At 41.1% G+C, this 14,170-nt stretch overlaps 1 protein-coding gene across 1 annotated transcript in view; it reads left to right on the forward strand.

The window, feature by feature from the left end:
- The window catches only part of THUMPD2 (THUMP domain containing 2), a 174,380-nt gene that overhangs the window by 59,763 nt on the left and 100,447 nt on the right, over positions 1 to 14,170 (forward strand). Inside the window, exon 5 of the mRNA XM_029594346.1 lies at positions 8,417 to 8,494. Within this exon, the coding sequence (XP_029450206.1) occupies positions 8,417 to 8,494 (78 nt within the window). The remainder of the gene's footprint in view (positions 1 to 8,416; positions 8,495 to 14,170) is intronic.

The following is a 14,170-nucleotide window of genomic DNA, read 5'->3' on the forward strand; positions in this document are numbered from 1 at the left end:
CGTGCTCTGTTTGTGGCATGCCAGGGCCTTCAACTTCACCGCACACGGTGTTCCAGGGTCTTCATCTTCGCTGCAAACGGCGCGTGCTCCAGTCACGGCATGCCAGAGCCTTCATCTTCGCCACACATATGGCATGCCAGGGCTTCATCTTTGCCGCGAACGGCACGCTCCGTTCACAGTATGCCAGGACCTTCATCTTCTATGCCATTTTCTGTGCAGAATTTGGCAATTCTGTGCGGGGGGGGGGGGGGAATTCTGCGCAAATTCTGCACTCCGCAGTAGCGCAGAATTCCTCCAGGACTAATGCTGCTTCGGGTCCAGCAACTCACCCAATTGTAGATAGTTTACTATCCTTTACTTCAGCAGTCTCCATTAATTTTCCCACCACAGAGGTGTGGCTAACCAACTTGTAGTTTCCAGCTTCCTCTCTGCTACCACTCTTGTGAAGCAGGACCACCACCGCTCTTCTCCAATCCTGCAGCATCACTCCCATTTCCAAGGATCTATTGAACAAGACATTCGCAGACCCGCTAGCACATCTCTGAAGTCCCTAAGTATCCTGGGATGAATTTCATCCGGCCCCATGGTCTTGTCCACTTTGAGTTTACTTAGCTCTTCCCATAGTCTCTTCTGTAAATGGAATTTTGCTTCCCCATCCACTTCTACAGACTTGACAACCAGCAAGGTGCTTCTCAGTGTCTTTTTTAGTGAGCACTGAAGTATTTAATATTTCTGCTATTTCTTCATCTCTCCACACAGTGCTCCTTGTCACCTTTCAATTTCACTGTACACTTGGGGCCTCCATTCTTTTCTGATATATCTGAAAAATGTTTTGTCACCTCGCTTTACTTCTTTGGCAATTCTTTCTTCTGCTGGACCTTTTGCTTTCCTGATTTCTTTCTTTCTCTCCCTTAGTTTTAACAGATATTCTTCCTTATGTTCCTTTTTTTGGGATCCTTTATACTTCTTGTTTTTTGCCTTTATTTTTTCAGCCACCTCATTAGAGAATCAGATTGGTTTCTTTTTCCTTTTACTCGTGTTTACTTTTGTAACATATATATTTTTTGCCTTTGTAATAGCTCCTTTTAATTTGGCCCACCTCACCCATTTTCTCCCAGTTCTTCCTCTAGGTACGTCCCTATTTTAACAAAGTCCATATTTGTGAAATTTAAAACTCATGATCACTGCTGCTCAGATGAGCCCCTACCTGAAAATCAGAGACATTATCCCCTTTAATGAGCACTAGATCAAGTATCACAGCCTCCCTTGTGGGTTCCATTGCCATTTGTGTGAGAAGAGCCCTTTGAAAGGCATTCATTATCTATCTACTTTTTGTAGATTCCGCAGAAGGGATGCTCCAATCCACATCTGGATCTCCAAAGAGCAAGACTTCTCCCTTTTTTCCCACCTTTTGTGTGTCCTCTATCAGATCTCTGCCCAAGTCTTCTGTTTGAGTTGGAGGCCTGTAGATCACACCAGTAAAATTGGAAGCACCATCTTCTCTTTTAGGACAGTGCATAATCCTTCTTTTTACCCCATGTTCCTTGCAATTCAGTTGCTTGGATATTGTTTTTAAAAAAAAGCTTTTTCCAGACCAATGTATGTCTTGAAAATTTTTTAAATGAAAGAAGTGGTAATTTCACATCATTATATAAAGGTACCAAGCAGGTTATCAGCTAGTGTTGTAATCATCAACTTACCACCATCCCCCGTTTGTTTGTTAAGTCAGTGAAACTCAAAAATTGAAGCCGTGAAAAATGTGAAACATTGTTAAATTATTATATTGTACGACAGTGCTTGTAACACGAAAAGTTATTCATGAATGTTACTTAGCTGCACATCAAAACTTTTCCGTCAGAAAAAAATCAGCAGAACCAGAGGTCACGAGCTGAAGCTGCAAGGAGGAAGACTAAGAACCAATGTCAGGAAGTATTTCTTCACGGAGAGAGTGGTGGATGCCTAGAATGCCCTTCTAGAGGAAGTGGTGAAGTCCAAAACTGTGAAGGACTTCAAAGGGGCATGGGATAAACACTGTGGATCCATCAGGTCTAGAGGACGCGTATAAAGAGGAGGCAGCAAAACACTGCACGGAGCGGCAGTAGCCACAGAGGCATTCACGGAGCGGGATGCCAGTGGTTGGTGTTCCACCTTCACGGAGCGGAAGGATGGAGGGCTGCCATCTCCAAATTAAAAAAAAAACCAAAACAAACAGGGGTGGGTTCATGGGCTATAGGTATTACCAATTATTAGGCTTATTCAATTACCAATTATTAGGCTTATTCAATATTTGTTGATAGTTAATGTGACCTTCAAGGCATAATTCACTTTCAATGCATATCCAGCATAGCTCTCTGCTTCAACGGCAGGGGAGAAGAAAAACTAATACTTCACGCATATCCAGCATATCTTACTCTCTGCTTCAACGGCAGAGAGCTATGCTGCCGCTTACCCAACTAATCAAGCTTGATATTTCACTTGGATGCAGCTCCATCACTGCTCTCTACATTAATGGTGGGGGTGAAAGGGAAATAGAACCTAAAGTTACTAAGAGCTAAGAGAAACAGATAAGTATGAGAAAAAAAAGTGTGAAGCTTGCTGGGCAGACTGGATGGGCCGATTGGTCTTCTGCCGTCATTTCTGTGTTTCTATGTCCTGAAAGCTTCTCAACGCTTATGAAATGGTTTGGTAGCACTTCCTTTTTCCCAAGGTGGCCAGGTTTCAGATTAGATCCTTCATCAGGGGTCTGGGCTCACCAAATGACTGGAAATCCTCCCGCTGTTCACATCAAGCTCCGTGCGCAAACCTTTGCAATATGCTAGTCAATGGTTATATATCACGGCGTCCATTTTTAAAAAACAAACCATGTGATCAAAAAATGACGTCAATGCCCCAGATATATATAAAATAAATACATTTTTTTAATTAAAAAATTAATGTGAGTTCATTTTGGTATATTGTTTAGTTTACTCACATTTTGGCATTTTTTGTTTAGTGGATATTGTTTTTGACATAAAGAGCTGCTGCTCCCCCTTTACTGTCCTCTCTGTCCTTCCTTAACGAGTTGTAGCCCGAGATGGCAGTATCCCAATCATGAGACTCAGTGAAACATGTCTCCATAACACCAACAATGTCCAAGTCCACTTCCAGCATTAGGGCCTGCAGTTCTGGGATTTTATTGCTCAGGCTGTGAGAATTTTCCGGTCATAATTCACCTCTTCTGTTTTGTTTTGAATTGATGGATTTTGTTACTTTCTCTTCCCACTTCCTGTATTGCTTAGAGGTGACATAACCAATTTTACTGGCCACTTCATGCCACCGCCGCTCCCTAGTTTACATGCCTGATAATGTATAATCTTTCCTGCCACAGACTATAGACCATTCTTAACATATAACCTTTTATTGCTCCATACTCGGCCCCAGCCTCCAATGTATCCAAAATCACTTTCCTTACACCAGGTTTGAGCCAGGAATCGAAATTATCTATATGGCATAGCCTTTCCTTTCCCTTTCCATGATCAGATAATACTTCTGAAAAGGCAATAGTCTTTGTCATGTATCTAATCCCCTTTCCTAGGTTTTAGAAACTCCTGTAAATACCAGCCCTTTGTTCTTTAAATTAACAAACCCGGTTACTTAAATACACACTAGCAAAGATTCTTAAAACAGTAGTTAGATAAAATATAAAGAGATTTCAAACCATGTAAAACAGAGGAAATGCAGAAGAAAATTGAACAATGTCGGCAAGAAATCAGTCTGCATTATGGCTAACAAATTAAAATTCAACTTATCTGGCCACAGTCTCATGATTGTGTTTGGGATTTGGTGTGGAAATATGGAAATTTCTTTGTTCGAGTCCTCTATTCCAGAGGTTCTCTTCTTTTTGCAGAAGGGTTTGCAGAGGGGCCTTGCTTTGAATTCACTTAAGGTGCAAATGGCACTTTTATGTTAGAGAAAGTGAAGAGGCAGTCTTTAGTTTTGCACCTGGATGTGATAAGGTTATAAAAAGAGTCAAGCATCTCTGACCTCCTGTCAGGAAATTGATCCTTTCTTGGAATCTCAATTTGGTAGTAAGATCTTTGAGCGGAGTTTTTTTTTAGCCCATTAGAGAGGCTTTTCTGAAGAGCCTTAAGTTGACCATTTTTCTGGTAGCAATTTGTTTGGCGAGATGTATCTTGGAATTACAGGTCTTGTCAAGCAGGGACCTATTTCTTAAAGTTTTGGAAGATAGGGCCTTGATTCACACAATTCCATCTTTATTTTGCCACAAGTGATTTCCTCATTCCTTTTGGATCAAACAGTGGAACTGCCATCCTTTAAGAGGTCTAATTCTGGAGATAGGTCAAAGCAGCTCCACATCGTGGATGTGCATAGGGTGCTTTTAAGGTATCTGAAGGTGACAAATGAAGGAGACCATGCTATTCAGCGATCATATGGAGAGTAGGCATCCAAGGCTTCTATTGCTAAATGGATTAAGAAGACTATTAATTCTGCATACATTTGCAAGGGACTGGTGGTTCCTGAGTGGCTTAGGGCACATTCAGCTAAGGCCGGTGGCCTCTTGGGCAAAGTACCAGTTTGTGTTGCTGCAGGACATTTGTAAAGCAGCAACTTGGTCTTCGTTGCATTCCTTTTCCAAATGTTATTGCTTGGATATGCAAGCTAGAGATACAGTCTCCTTTGGAGTAAGTGTAATGAGAGCAGGTCTTGCAGGCTTCCTCCTAGGTTAGGGGTGGCTTGGGTACATTCCATGCATCTGAACTGGTCAGGTGGGCTGATAAGGAAAGTACAGGGTGTTTCAAAATGATGGACCCAATTTCAAAGCAGTATATTTCAAATTGGGTCCATTTTTTTTAAACACCCTGTATAATTGGGTTTCTTACTTGCTTATTTTCTTTCCTTGAGTCCTTCCAGACCAGGTCAGAGTCCCACCTAGTTGGCTGGTATCTTGCTCTTCTGTGTGTATTTATTTATTTAAAAGATTTTTTATACCGTTGTTTGTGTTTACATCACAACAGTTTACAAAAACCTTAAAACATTCAAAGAAATACATCACTATGAAGAACAAATAAACTTTAAAAGAGATATAAAGCAATTAACAATAAAAGATATATATACATTGTGGCAAATCGAGTATAGTTAACTCTAGAAGTTAATGATTAGTCTGTAGGTTATCCATAAAGGCTTGCTCAAAAAGCCAAGTCTTTAGACCTTTCTTAAATTTTTTTAACTCTGTCTCCAATCTTAGTTCTGCTGGCATGGTATTCCATACACTAGGCCCTGCAATGGAAATAACTCTGTCCTGTTCTAAGGCCAAGTGAGCTGTGTTTATTGAGGGGACGTGCAGGAGCCCTTTGTTTTCTGATCTTAATGATCTGTGAGGAGTGTGTAAACAGATCGAAAAGTTTAGCCAGTCCGTTTTTGTCCATAGATGGCCTTATGTAGAATACAGCAAGTTTTATACAATATTCTCTGTGCTATCGGGAGCCAATGAAAGCTTATCAAAATTGGGGTGATATGTATATACTATTCAGAATATTACACTGCTATTAAATGCTTTTTCCTTCTGGTTGTTACCCCCTTTCTGTAAGGGGTCATTTCTGATGAGGGGTTCACCTAAGAGTTTTATATTACCCTGATCATATGGGATTAGGTTTGTTAAAGTAATACTGAGATGCTGCAGGTGGCACAATTTCTTATGTAGACTGTTCCCATCTGCTGGTAGGGGAGAAAATCCATGCATCTGGACTGATCTGGTAGGACTCAAGGAAAGAAAATTTATATGTAAGAAACCCAATTTTACCTTTTTCTGCTGTCCATTCCTCTGTTTGCCTTATTCACCTATTTGGCCATCTTAAGATCATCAAATACGATGACCCCAGATTCTGCTCCTTTCATGCTTAGAAGAGTTTCACCTCCTATGCTATACCTCTCCTTTGGGTTTTTGCAACCTAAATGCATAATTGCACTTTTTAATATTAAATCTTAGCTGCCAGAATCTAAACCATTCCTGAAGCTTTATTAGATCCCGCTTCATATTTTCCACACCTTCCAAAGTGTCTACCCTGTTGAAGATTGACATCATCTACAAAACATCAAACATTCCTCAATAGTCCTGTAGTATTACTTAGACCAATTTTTTTATTTTTTTTTTACATTTTTGTAAGGACCAATACCTGCAGCACACTACTAGTAATACTTCTCAGAGTGAACTCCATTTACCACTACTCATTGTCACCTCTCACTCATCCAGTTTCTAACTCAGTCAGTCACTTTGGGGCCCATACCAAGAGCGCTTAGTTTATAAGTTGCCTGGGCAGAACCATGTCAAAGGTTCTAAATGTAACTTGGTTACTAAATCCAAGTATACTACATCTGATGTTCTCCTTTAATCCAACTTTCTGATCACCAGTCAAAGAAATATTTGTCTGACGAGACCTAGCTCTGGCTCAGTTCTTGTAATTTTACTGGATTCCAGAAACTGCACTATCTTTTGTTTTAGCAGCAATTCCATTAATTTACTCATCACTGAGGTCAGACTAACTGGCCTGGGGTTCCCAGTCTCCTCCTTATTTCTACTTTTGTGAAGAACAACCACATCCACTTGTCTCCAGTCCTCCAGAATCACTTCAGACTCTAAAGAAGCATTGAAAAGATCAGTCAGCATTGCTACCAGGGCTTCTCTAAGTTCCCTTAATAACCTTGGTTGTATCACAACCAGCCCCATCACTTTATCTTAGTTGAGTTTAGCTAGCTTCTCATGAACATTTTTCTAAAAATCATTTGAGGTTTTATTTATTTATTTATTTATTTATTTATTTAGTTAGTTAGTTAGTTATTGTGGAACATTTACCTGCCTTTCCTACTTTCAGGGTGGGGCACAAAACATACACATTATTTAAAATACATAAAACAGATATAATTAAAATACAAAGGCAGGAGATAAAATAAATCAACAAGACAATATCTCATTGACATAAAATCATAAATTTGAATTTAATATAAATTTAAATTTGGGGCTTCTACCACACAGTTTGTAAAATACTGGCATAAATGGTGTATATGTGTATGTGCTTGCTAACTCACTTGAAAATTAAGATCACCACCACCATGTAAGGCCTTCAAGCACTGTTCTTCCGGATGGACCCTCCTTTGTCTGGTCTCTTTCCTAATGACAAAGTTTCTCTTCTTCCTCCCTACACCATGCAACAAAGATGCTGTTTTTTTGCTGCTTCACCCCTCCCCTTTGCTGGTGATGCTCTTTCTCTTCTCTATCTCCCTCTCACACTCTCACTTTTCCATACCTTACATCCTTGTTTCTCAACCCACAAGTGTGATTTCCTCACTCCTGTGCAGGCTGCCACGTTTTCTTCTCTTGAACCCATATCCTCCTCCACCAAGCCTCTTTCACACTGCTTGCTCAATCACATTTCCCATGGTAGTCGTCCTCAACCCTCATTACTGTTTCTTCCTCTTTCCTCCTCTTTTTTATAGATTACTTTTCCATACATCCATGATTCTCTTGCACCTATTCCCCAACCGCCACAGCTAATTTATGCTCCCTCTTAGTGGAAGGACTCTAGGAAAGCAGCAGATAAGAGAGAGGTCAGCCCTCCATCACGTTTCCATACCCCCTTCTCTTAATTGCCATTCCAACAATCTTCTCCACTGCCAGATGTTTCTGATCTCCCATTCTTTCTGCTTCTCCCACACATACCTAAACAACCCCCAGCAATTGTTAAAAAAAAACCCCAAAACGTTTGCATTTAATAGTTACTGATGCATGTATTCACATTATTTATCAAATCCTTTGTTTTTATCTTCATCTTTGAGAGACAGGAAATTTATATTAAATCCTGGAAACTTTCAGCCATAGAATTATGTAATCTGATATTCTGCAGATTTGTGTGGCAGACATTTAGTTTTGGACAGATTCTTTTATTTGCAGATCTAGGTAGAGTATCTTGAAACTGACACAGTTAAAATTTACATCTAACAAAACCAATTAAATATGACCTAAAAACTTTGAGGTCCATGTTCAGCCGTTGTGTGGCTCAGCAATTTATCCAGATATACTTCTATGGCTAACTTAGCCAGGATATTCAGTGGCACTGCAGTGCCACTGAATATATCTAGCTATCTTAAAGTTAGCTGGATAACATTAGGACAGATCAGCAGCACGAACAGAGTTAGCTGGATAACTTATCTGGCTAACTCCGCTCCTCCTCGGAAAGCCTCTTGACTGACCCCGGAACACCCTAGACTTATCCAGATGTGGCTAAAAATGACAGTTTTGCCATTTAGATGTTTTATTTATATTAAATGGTTCTTAATGAGACTTTGAACTATAATATAAATTATTTCAAATATTTCAAATGTTTGTAACACTTGTGGTACTTACACAGTTTTCTTTTTCTAGGAGGTAGGAAGAGTCATTGGAATTGCTCTTATAAAACAATTTGGTTGGAAGGCAGATTTAAGGAATCCTTATCTGGAGGTATGAAAGCAAGGTTTGTTTGTATTTTGAGGGTTTTCTTCTTGTGGTAACTTGTAGCTAAATTACTTCCAGTACTGCAAATTTTATTATAATCTAGTCAGTAAGGACAGCTCTTTCAACAAACTGATTTTTTGTCATTATTCTGGTATTTAGTTTCAGCTGGCAAGTCATAATCTGCAGCTCTATTAAATGCTTAAAAATGATTTCTTCTTTCCTGTCCAGTGCTCTTACTTATGCAGGCAGTGGTATATGGAAATAAGAGATGTCATATTTTCTTTCACTAAAAATTGCTAAAGCTTGATGGGGCAAAACACAGACCTTCCAGAAATAAAATTCCCAGGTGGTGACATGAAGCAGTAGAATAGTATTCATTTTAAAGAACTTATTTAAGATTTATCTATGGCTATATTTTTTCCTTGTGTAGGTTGGGTTATGATCAAATCATTTCTGCTCTTATTCATCAAAATATGAATAATAACAAATAGAGAAAATATTTGCAAGTTCTTAAGTAAATTATGATCCCATCTCATCCTGCCTCACCAGTTCAGTCCCTGACAAGTGGGTTGTTTCCCTTTACCAGCAGATGGAGGCAGACAACACTGATTTCTTCATGTGACGAAATAGCTACTACTTAGGGGTGGTGCCATGCAGCAGGAATCCATTATTTTCTGCCTCCAGCAGATGGTGGTGCAGCAGCTCATCATTGGGTCCAAGATCAGACCCTGGGGTTAGCCTACTCCACCATTCCTGGTTGAGCTTGGCTGGGGCAGTAGCTCTTAAATAGAAAAAAGGGTCTTTTTTCTCTCTGAGAGGAAGGTTTTTTTATTTGTTTTTTTTTTTACTGTTGTGCTTACTCTTCCTCCCTTCTGATCCCCCACGCCCCAGCTTCCCCTCCCCCCCTTCCCTTGCCTCCTCAATCTTCTTCGGCTTTGTTTTATCCTGCATAAAGTTTACAAAAAAAAGAGGAGAGAGGAGTTGGGATTGAGACAGTCTGTTTGCAGTGCCAGCTGAGTTGCTGCCGGCATGGAGGAGGTGAGTCAGTTCAGAAGAGCACTCCGTGATGGTGATGTCTATGTGTGTCCTGCTGCTCTCGGGCACTAGTGGAGGGAAAGGCACGCGGGAGGAGGGATGAATTGGCCCGCCCACAGCACGTCAGTGTGAGACCCGTGGATTGCTTAGAGCAGCGGCTGAAAAAGGCCTGCTATGTCTAGCTTGCAAGAAGTCAGGGGAGGTTCTATGAGAGTAGTGGAGCCTGGTTCCTTCCTCTCCTTATGGCACCTGGCAGTGTTGGAAGTTCCTGACACATGGTCCTTTTCAACTCCCTCAGCACTGGCAGCTATTTTTGGTTAAATTTCTACACGGGCAGGCCTCAAGGACTCTGAGTCTTCTCAGGCATGTGAGGGGGCCAAGGCTTGGTTCCTGCTGTGTTTCGGTGAGGATCCTCGATGATAGTGGTACCAGGGGGCTGAGGAGACTTTTCCCTAGAGTTTTTTTAGATTTTTGCACCAGGTCTTCTGTGCTTTTTCCAAAGCCTGGGAAAGGATCCTATGGGGTGGGGGAAGGCTTTGGAGATTTTTCTGTCTGCCTTGTGCCCCCAAAGAGAGCGTGAAAAAACTTTGAAGTGCCAGCACCTTCATGGGAGGATTCTGAGGACCATGGAGATAGCTCAGCTTCCCTGTTGCAATGGGAGGTTCCCCTGGGTCCAGAAGGTGATTCTGTGTCTGGCTGTTCCACAGAGATGAGAATGGCAGATTGATAAGTGCTCTCTTGCCTACAGTTGGAGGACGCAAAGACTTAAAAGACTCCAAGGGAGGGGAAACCCTATTAAGGGGAGAAGCAGTCCACTACTACTTTTCCTCTGCACTGGAAGTAGAGATGATGTTGGAAGATTGGGAATATCTTGAGTCAGCACTGAAGGGAGTGAAACTTCTGCAGAGATTGAAATCTCTCCCACTGGATACGCTGCAGAAGTTTTTTTTCAGCTACCAATAGTGGTTCTGTTGGTCACTGCAGTAACACCTCACCTCCTTATAAAATTGAGATTAGTCTCTTCAAATCAAAAGACTTACAAATCTGTTTAATCTATGCCCCCCCGGGCATATTGGAAAAAAATCCATCACCACTTACTGAATACATCACCAAACACATCAATATCAGCATACCTGCCATCATACTTGGCGATCTTAACCTTCATTTTGATCGCTCACCTCTTACACCAGCATGTGATGCCACACTCTCTACGCTAAACGCACTCGGTTTTAAACAAATAGTCTCTGACCACACACACAAGGCAGGACACATACTAGATGTTATATTCACGAACTCTCTACTATGCACTGACCACCCCCAATGTACTCCTATACCTTGGTCAGACCACTATCGAGTTGATGCATGCTGCACTTTCAACTACAACCCCCACACGCCACATCCTAAGAAAAGAACCATAAATTTCAGAAAAAAATGTAAAACTGAAGATATTATTGAGGCTCTTGCAGAGGATATCCACAAACTAGACCTCTCTGATGCCAACTCCGCCTGTTCATCTTGGCATCAACTTACCAGTAACATTGCAAATTGACTCTGCCCTATTCTAACAAAAGAGATCTGCTCTGAGAAGAAAAATAAAAAACCCTGGTACACCACAGACCTGAGAACAATGAAACTCGAACTTCGTAAACTAGAAAAGAAATGGCGCAGAAACCAAGATCCAACACTACTACTAAAGTACAAATCCCTACTCCACCAATACCGTAAAACCACCGATGAATCCAAGAAAAACTATTATACAGTAAGAATACACCAATACCAGTTCAACCCGCGTGCCCTCTTCCAATATGTATCTAGCATAATCACTCCTACCATAAATACTAACCAAATCAATGAAGATGAAAACAAATGTGAGAAACTAGCTACCTACTTCTATGACAAAGTGGCTAATATCATGGCTCGCTTCTCTAATCCAGCTCCGCCAGCAGCCCTACTAACCTCCAATACCATGTTCACCTCTACTACGCTTTCAAATTTCGAAACGATAACTGTATCAGAAATTGAGGGGATCCTTAAAAAAATCAAACCTGCCATGCACCCGATCGATATCATGCCAACCAAAACACTCCTTTCTATTCCCACAAGGATTGCCACCCCCATCGCTAACATTATCAACAAATCAATTGCGACTGGAGTTTTTCCAATGCAACTCAAGCATGCTATAATAAAGCCTACACTCAAAAAAACTGATTTGGATCCCTCGGAACCGGCTAACTATCGTCCAGTATCCAACCTCCCATTCTTGTCTAAAATCTTAGAGAAAGTCATCAATAAACAACTCAATGACTTTCTTGATGATAATCTATTACTTTTCCCTTCACAATATGGGTTCCGCAAGAACCATAGTACAGAAACTCTCCTGGTATCACTCTCAGACTCAATACTCAAAACCCTTGATTCTGGTCATTCTTACTTACTGGCTCTCCTTGATATTTCTTCTGCATTTGACACGGTCAACCACAATACCCTCCTTTCCCGACTCGCACAAATTGGTATTGCTGGCACTGCCCTATGCTGGCTCCAATCGTTTCTGAAGGACAGGACATACAGTGTAAAAGTTGACTGCTATGTTTCGAAACCTAGAAATCTAGCACAAAGTGTTCCACAAGGTTCCTCGCTTTCCTCTACTCTCTTCAATATATACCTAGCTCCACTCTGTCGACTTCTGGTCAAACTAGACCTTCCACATTTCATATACGCAGATGATGTACAGATCCTCATCCCCATCAACGATTCATTATCTAATGCCCTTAAAACTTGGGATTCGGCCCTGATGGAAATAAAAAAACTTCTTACTGAAAACTTCCTAGCAATAAACACTTCCAAAACTGAGCTCCTCATCATTTCACCACACAATAATATCTCCTTCATCCCATCACTCATCTCCCCCTCGGACTCACTCCATTTACAAGTCCACAGCCTTGGCGTTATCGTCGATAATCATTTCTCCTTGAAGAAATTCATCACGGATACAATCAAAAATGGATTCTTCAAACTACATACTCTAAAAAGAATTAAACCTCTGCTACATCCTCAGGACTTCGGGACAGTGCTTCAAGCCACAATATTACCAAAACTGGACTACTGTAATGCTATACTTCTAGGTCTCCCTAAAAACACACTACAACCACTACAGATGTTACAAAATGCCGCTGCTCGCCTACTCACTAATACACACCGCCATGATCATATTACTCCTGCTCTCATTTATTTTATTTATTTATTTAATGGTTTCTTATATACCGAGGCACGTTTGCAAAACATCACCTCGGTTCACAATGTAACATAACTTAGCAACAAGCTTTACAATAATAATAATAATAATAATAATAATAATAATAACTTAGGAACAAGCTTTACAATAATAACATTAACAGGTAGCGGTTAATAGGGCAGGGGATGATAATACGAGATATATATACAAATGTACATGTTAGTTTCAACAATAAAGTTATATAAAGCAGTCAGGAAAATCAGCAGGGTGAAGTGAACGATGGAAGGGGAAGATGAGGAGAAGACCTCAAGAGGTTGGGAGGGGGGGAGAGAAGATAGCGAGGGTGAGGGTCAATTGGGTAGGGAGAGAAAAAAGAAAGGGCGAGGGTCAGGTGGGCAGTTGGTTAGGCGGTCAAGTCATATCTTAGGTGAGAGACAAATAGTTAGTCAGGGTATGCTAGTTTGAACAGCCATGTTTTAAGATTGTGCTTGAATTTTTTGTGGCAAGGTTCCTGGCGTAATTGGGAAGGCATTTTATTCCAGTGGGCGGTTCCTGCGATGATGAAAGATCGCTCTCTAAAGGTGGTATGCCTCATGAACTTTGGAGAGGGTATCTGGAGTTTGGCCAGGTGATGCGTTCTTGTGGGTCTTGTCGGAGCGTGAAGCAGGAGATGTTCAGGGAACCATTGCATGTCATGGTTATGAATGGCTTTGTGTATGAGCGTGAGTACTTTATATACTATCCTGGAGGCTACGGGGAGCCAATGTAATGATTGAAGGACGGGAGTAATGTGGTCATGACGGTGAGTGTTGGTAAGGATGCGTGCTGCAGTATTTTGTAATAACTGTAGAGGTTGTAGGGTACTTTTTGGTAAGCCTAGGAGGATAGCGTTGCAATAATCAAGTTTGGACAGGATCATAGCTTGCAGAACTGTGCGGAAGTCAGAGGTATGAAGAAGAGGTTTGATTCTCTTCAAGGTGTGGAGTTTGAAAATGTTCCTTCATTGGCTTCCTGTAGCATCTAGGATTCTTTTCAAAGTGCTCACACTCATTCATAAGTCGATCTACAACCAAGATATGCAATGGTTCCACGACCACTTTACTTTCCACACTTCAAAGAGACCAATTAGAAAAATGCACCAAGCCAAACTTTCCTCATTCTCACTTAAACACATCAAACATGCGGCCACAAGAGAACGCTCATTCACGATAGCCGGCATTAACATTTGGAACAAAATGCCCACAGATCTACGCCTAGAACCCTGCCACAAGAAATTTAAGCATAACCTCAAAACCTGGCTGTTTGAGCAAGCGTACACTCATTGACCATGTCTACTCCTGATTTTCCGATTTATCTTTCCTGCATAATCATTCTCCTGCGATCCTCTCCTGCTGACCCGCATAGATGTTCCGCGC

The sequence above is a fragment of the Rhinatrema bivittatum genome, chromosome 3, assembly GCF_901001135.1.
Source record: "Rhinatrema bivittatum chromosome 3, aRhiBiv1.1, whole genome shotgun sequence".
In the NCBI taxonomy this organism is placed as follows: domain Eukaryota; kingdom Metazoa; phylum Chordata; class Amphibia; order Gymnophiona; family Rhinatrematidae; genus Rhinatrema; species Rhinatrema bivittatum.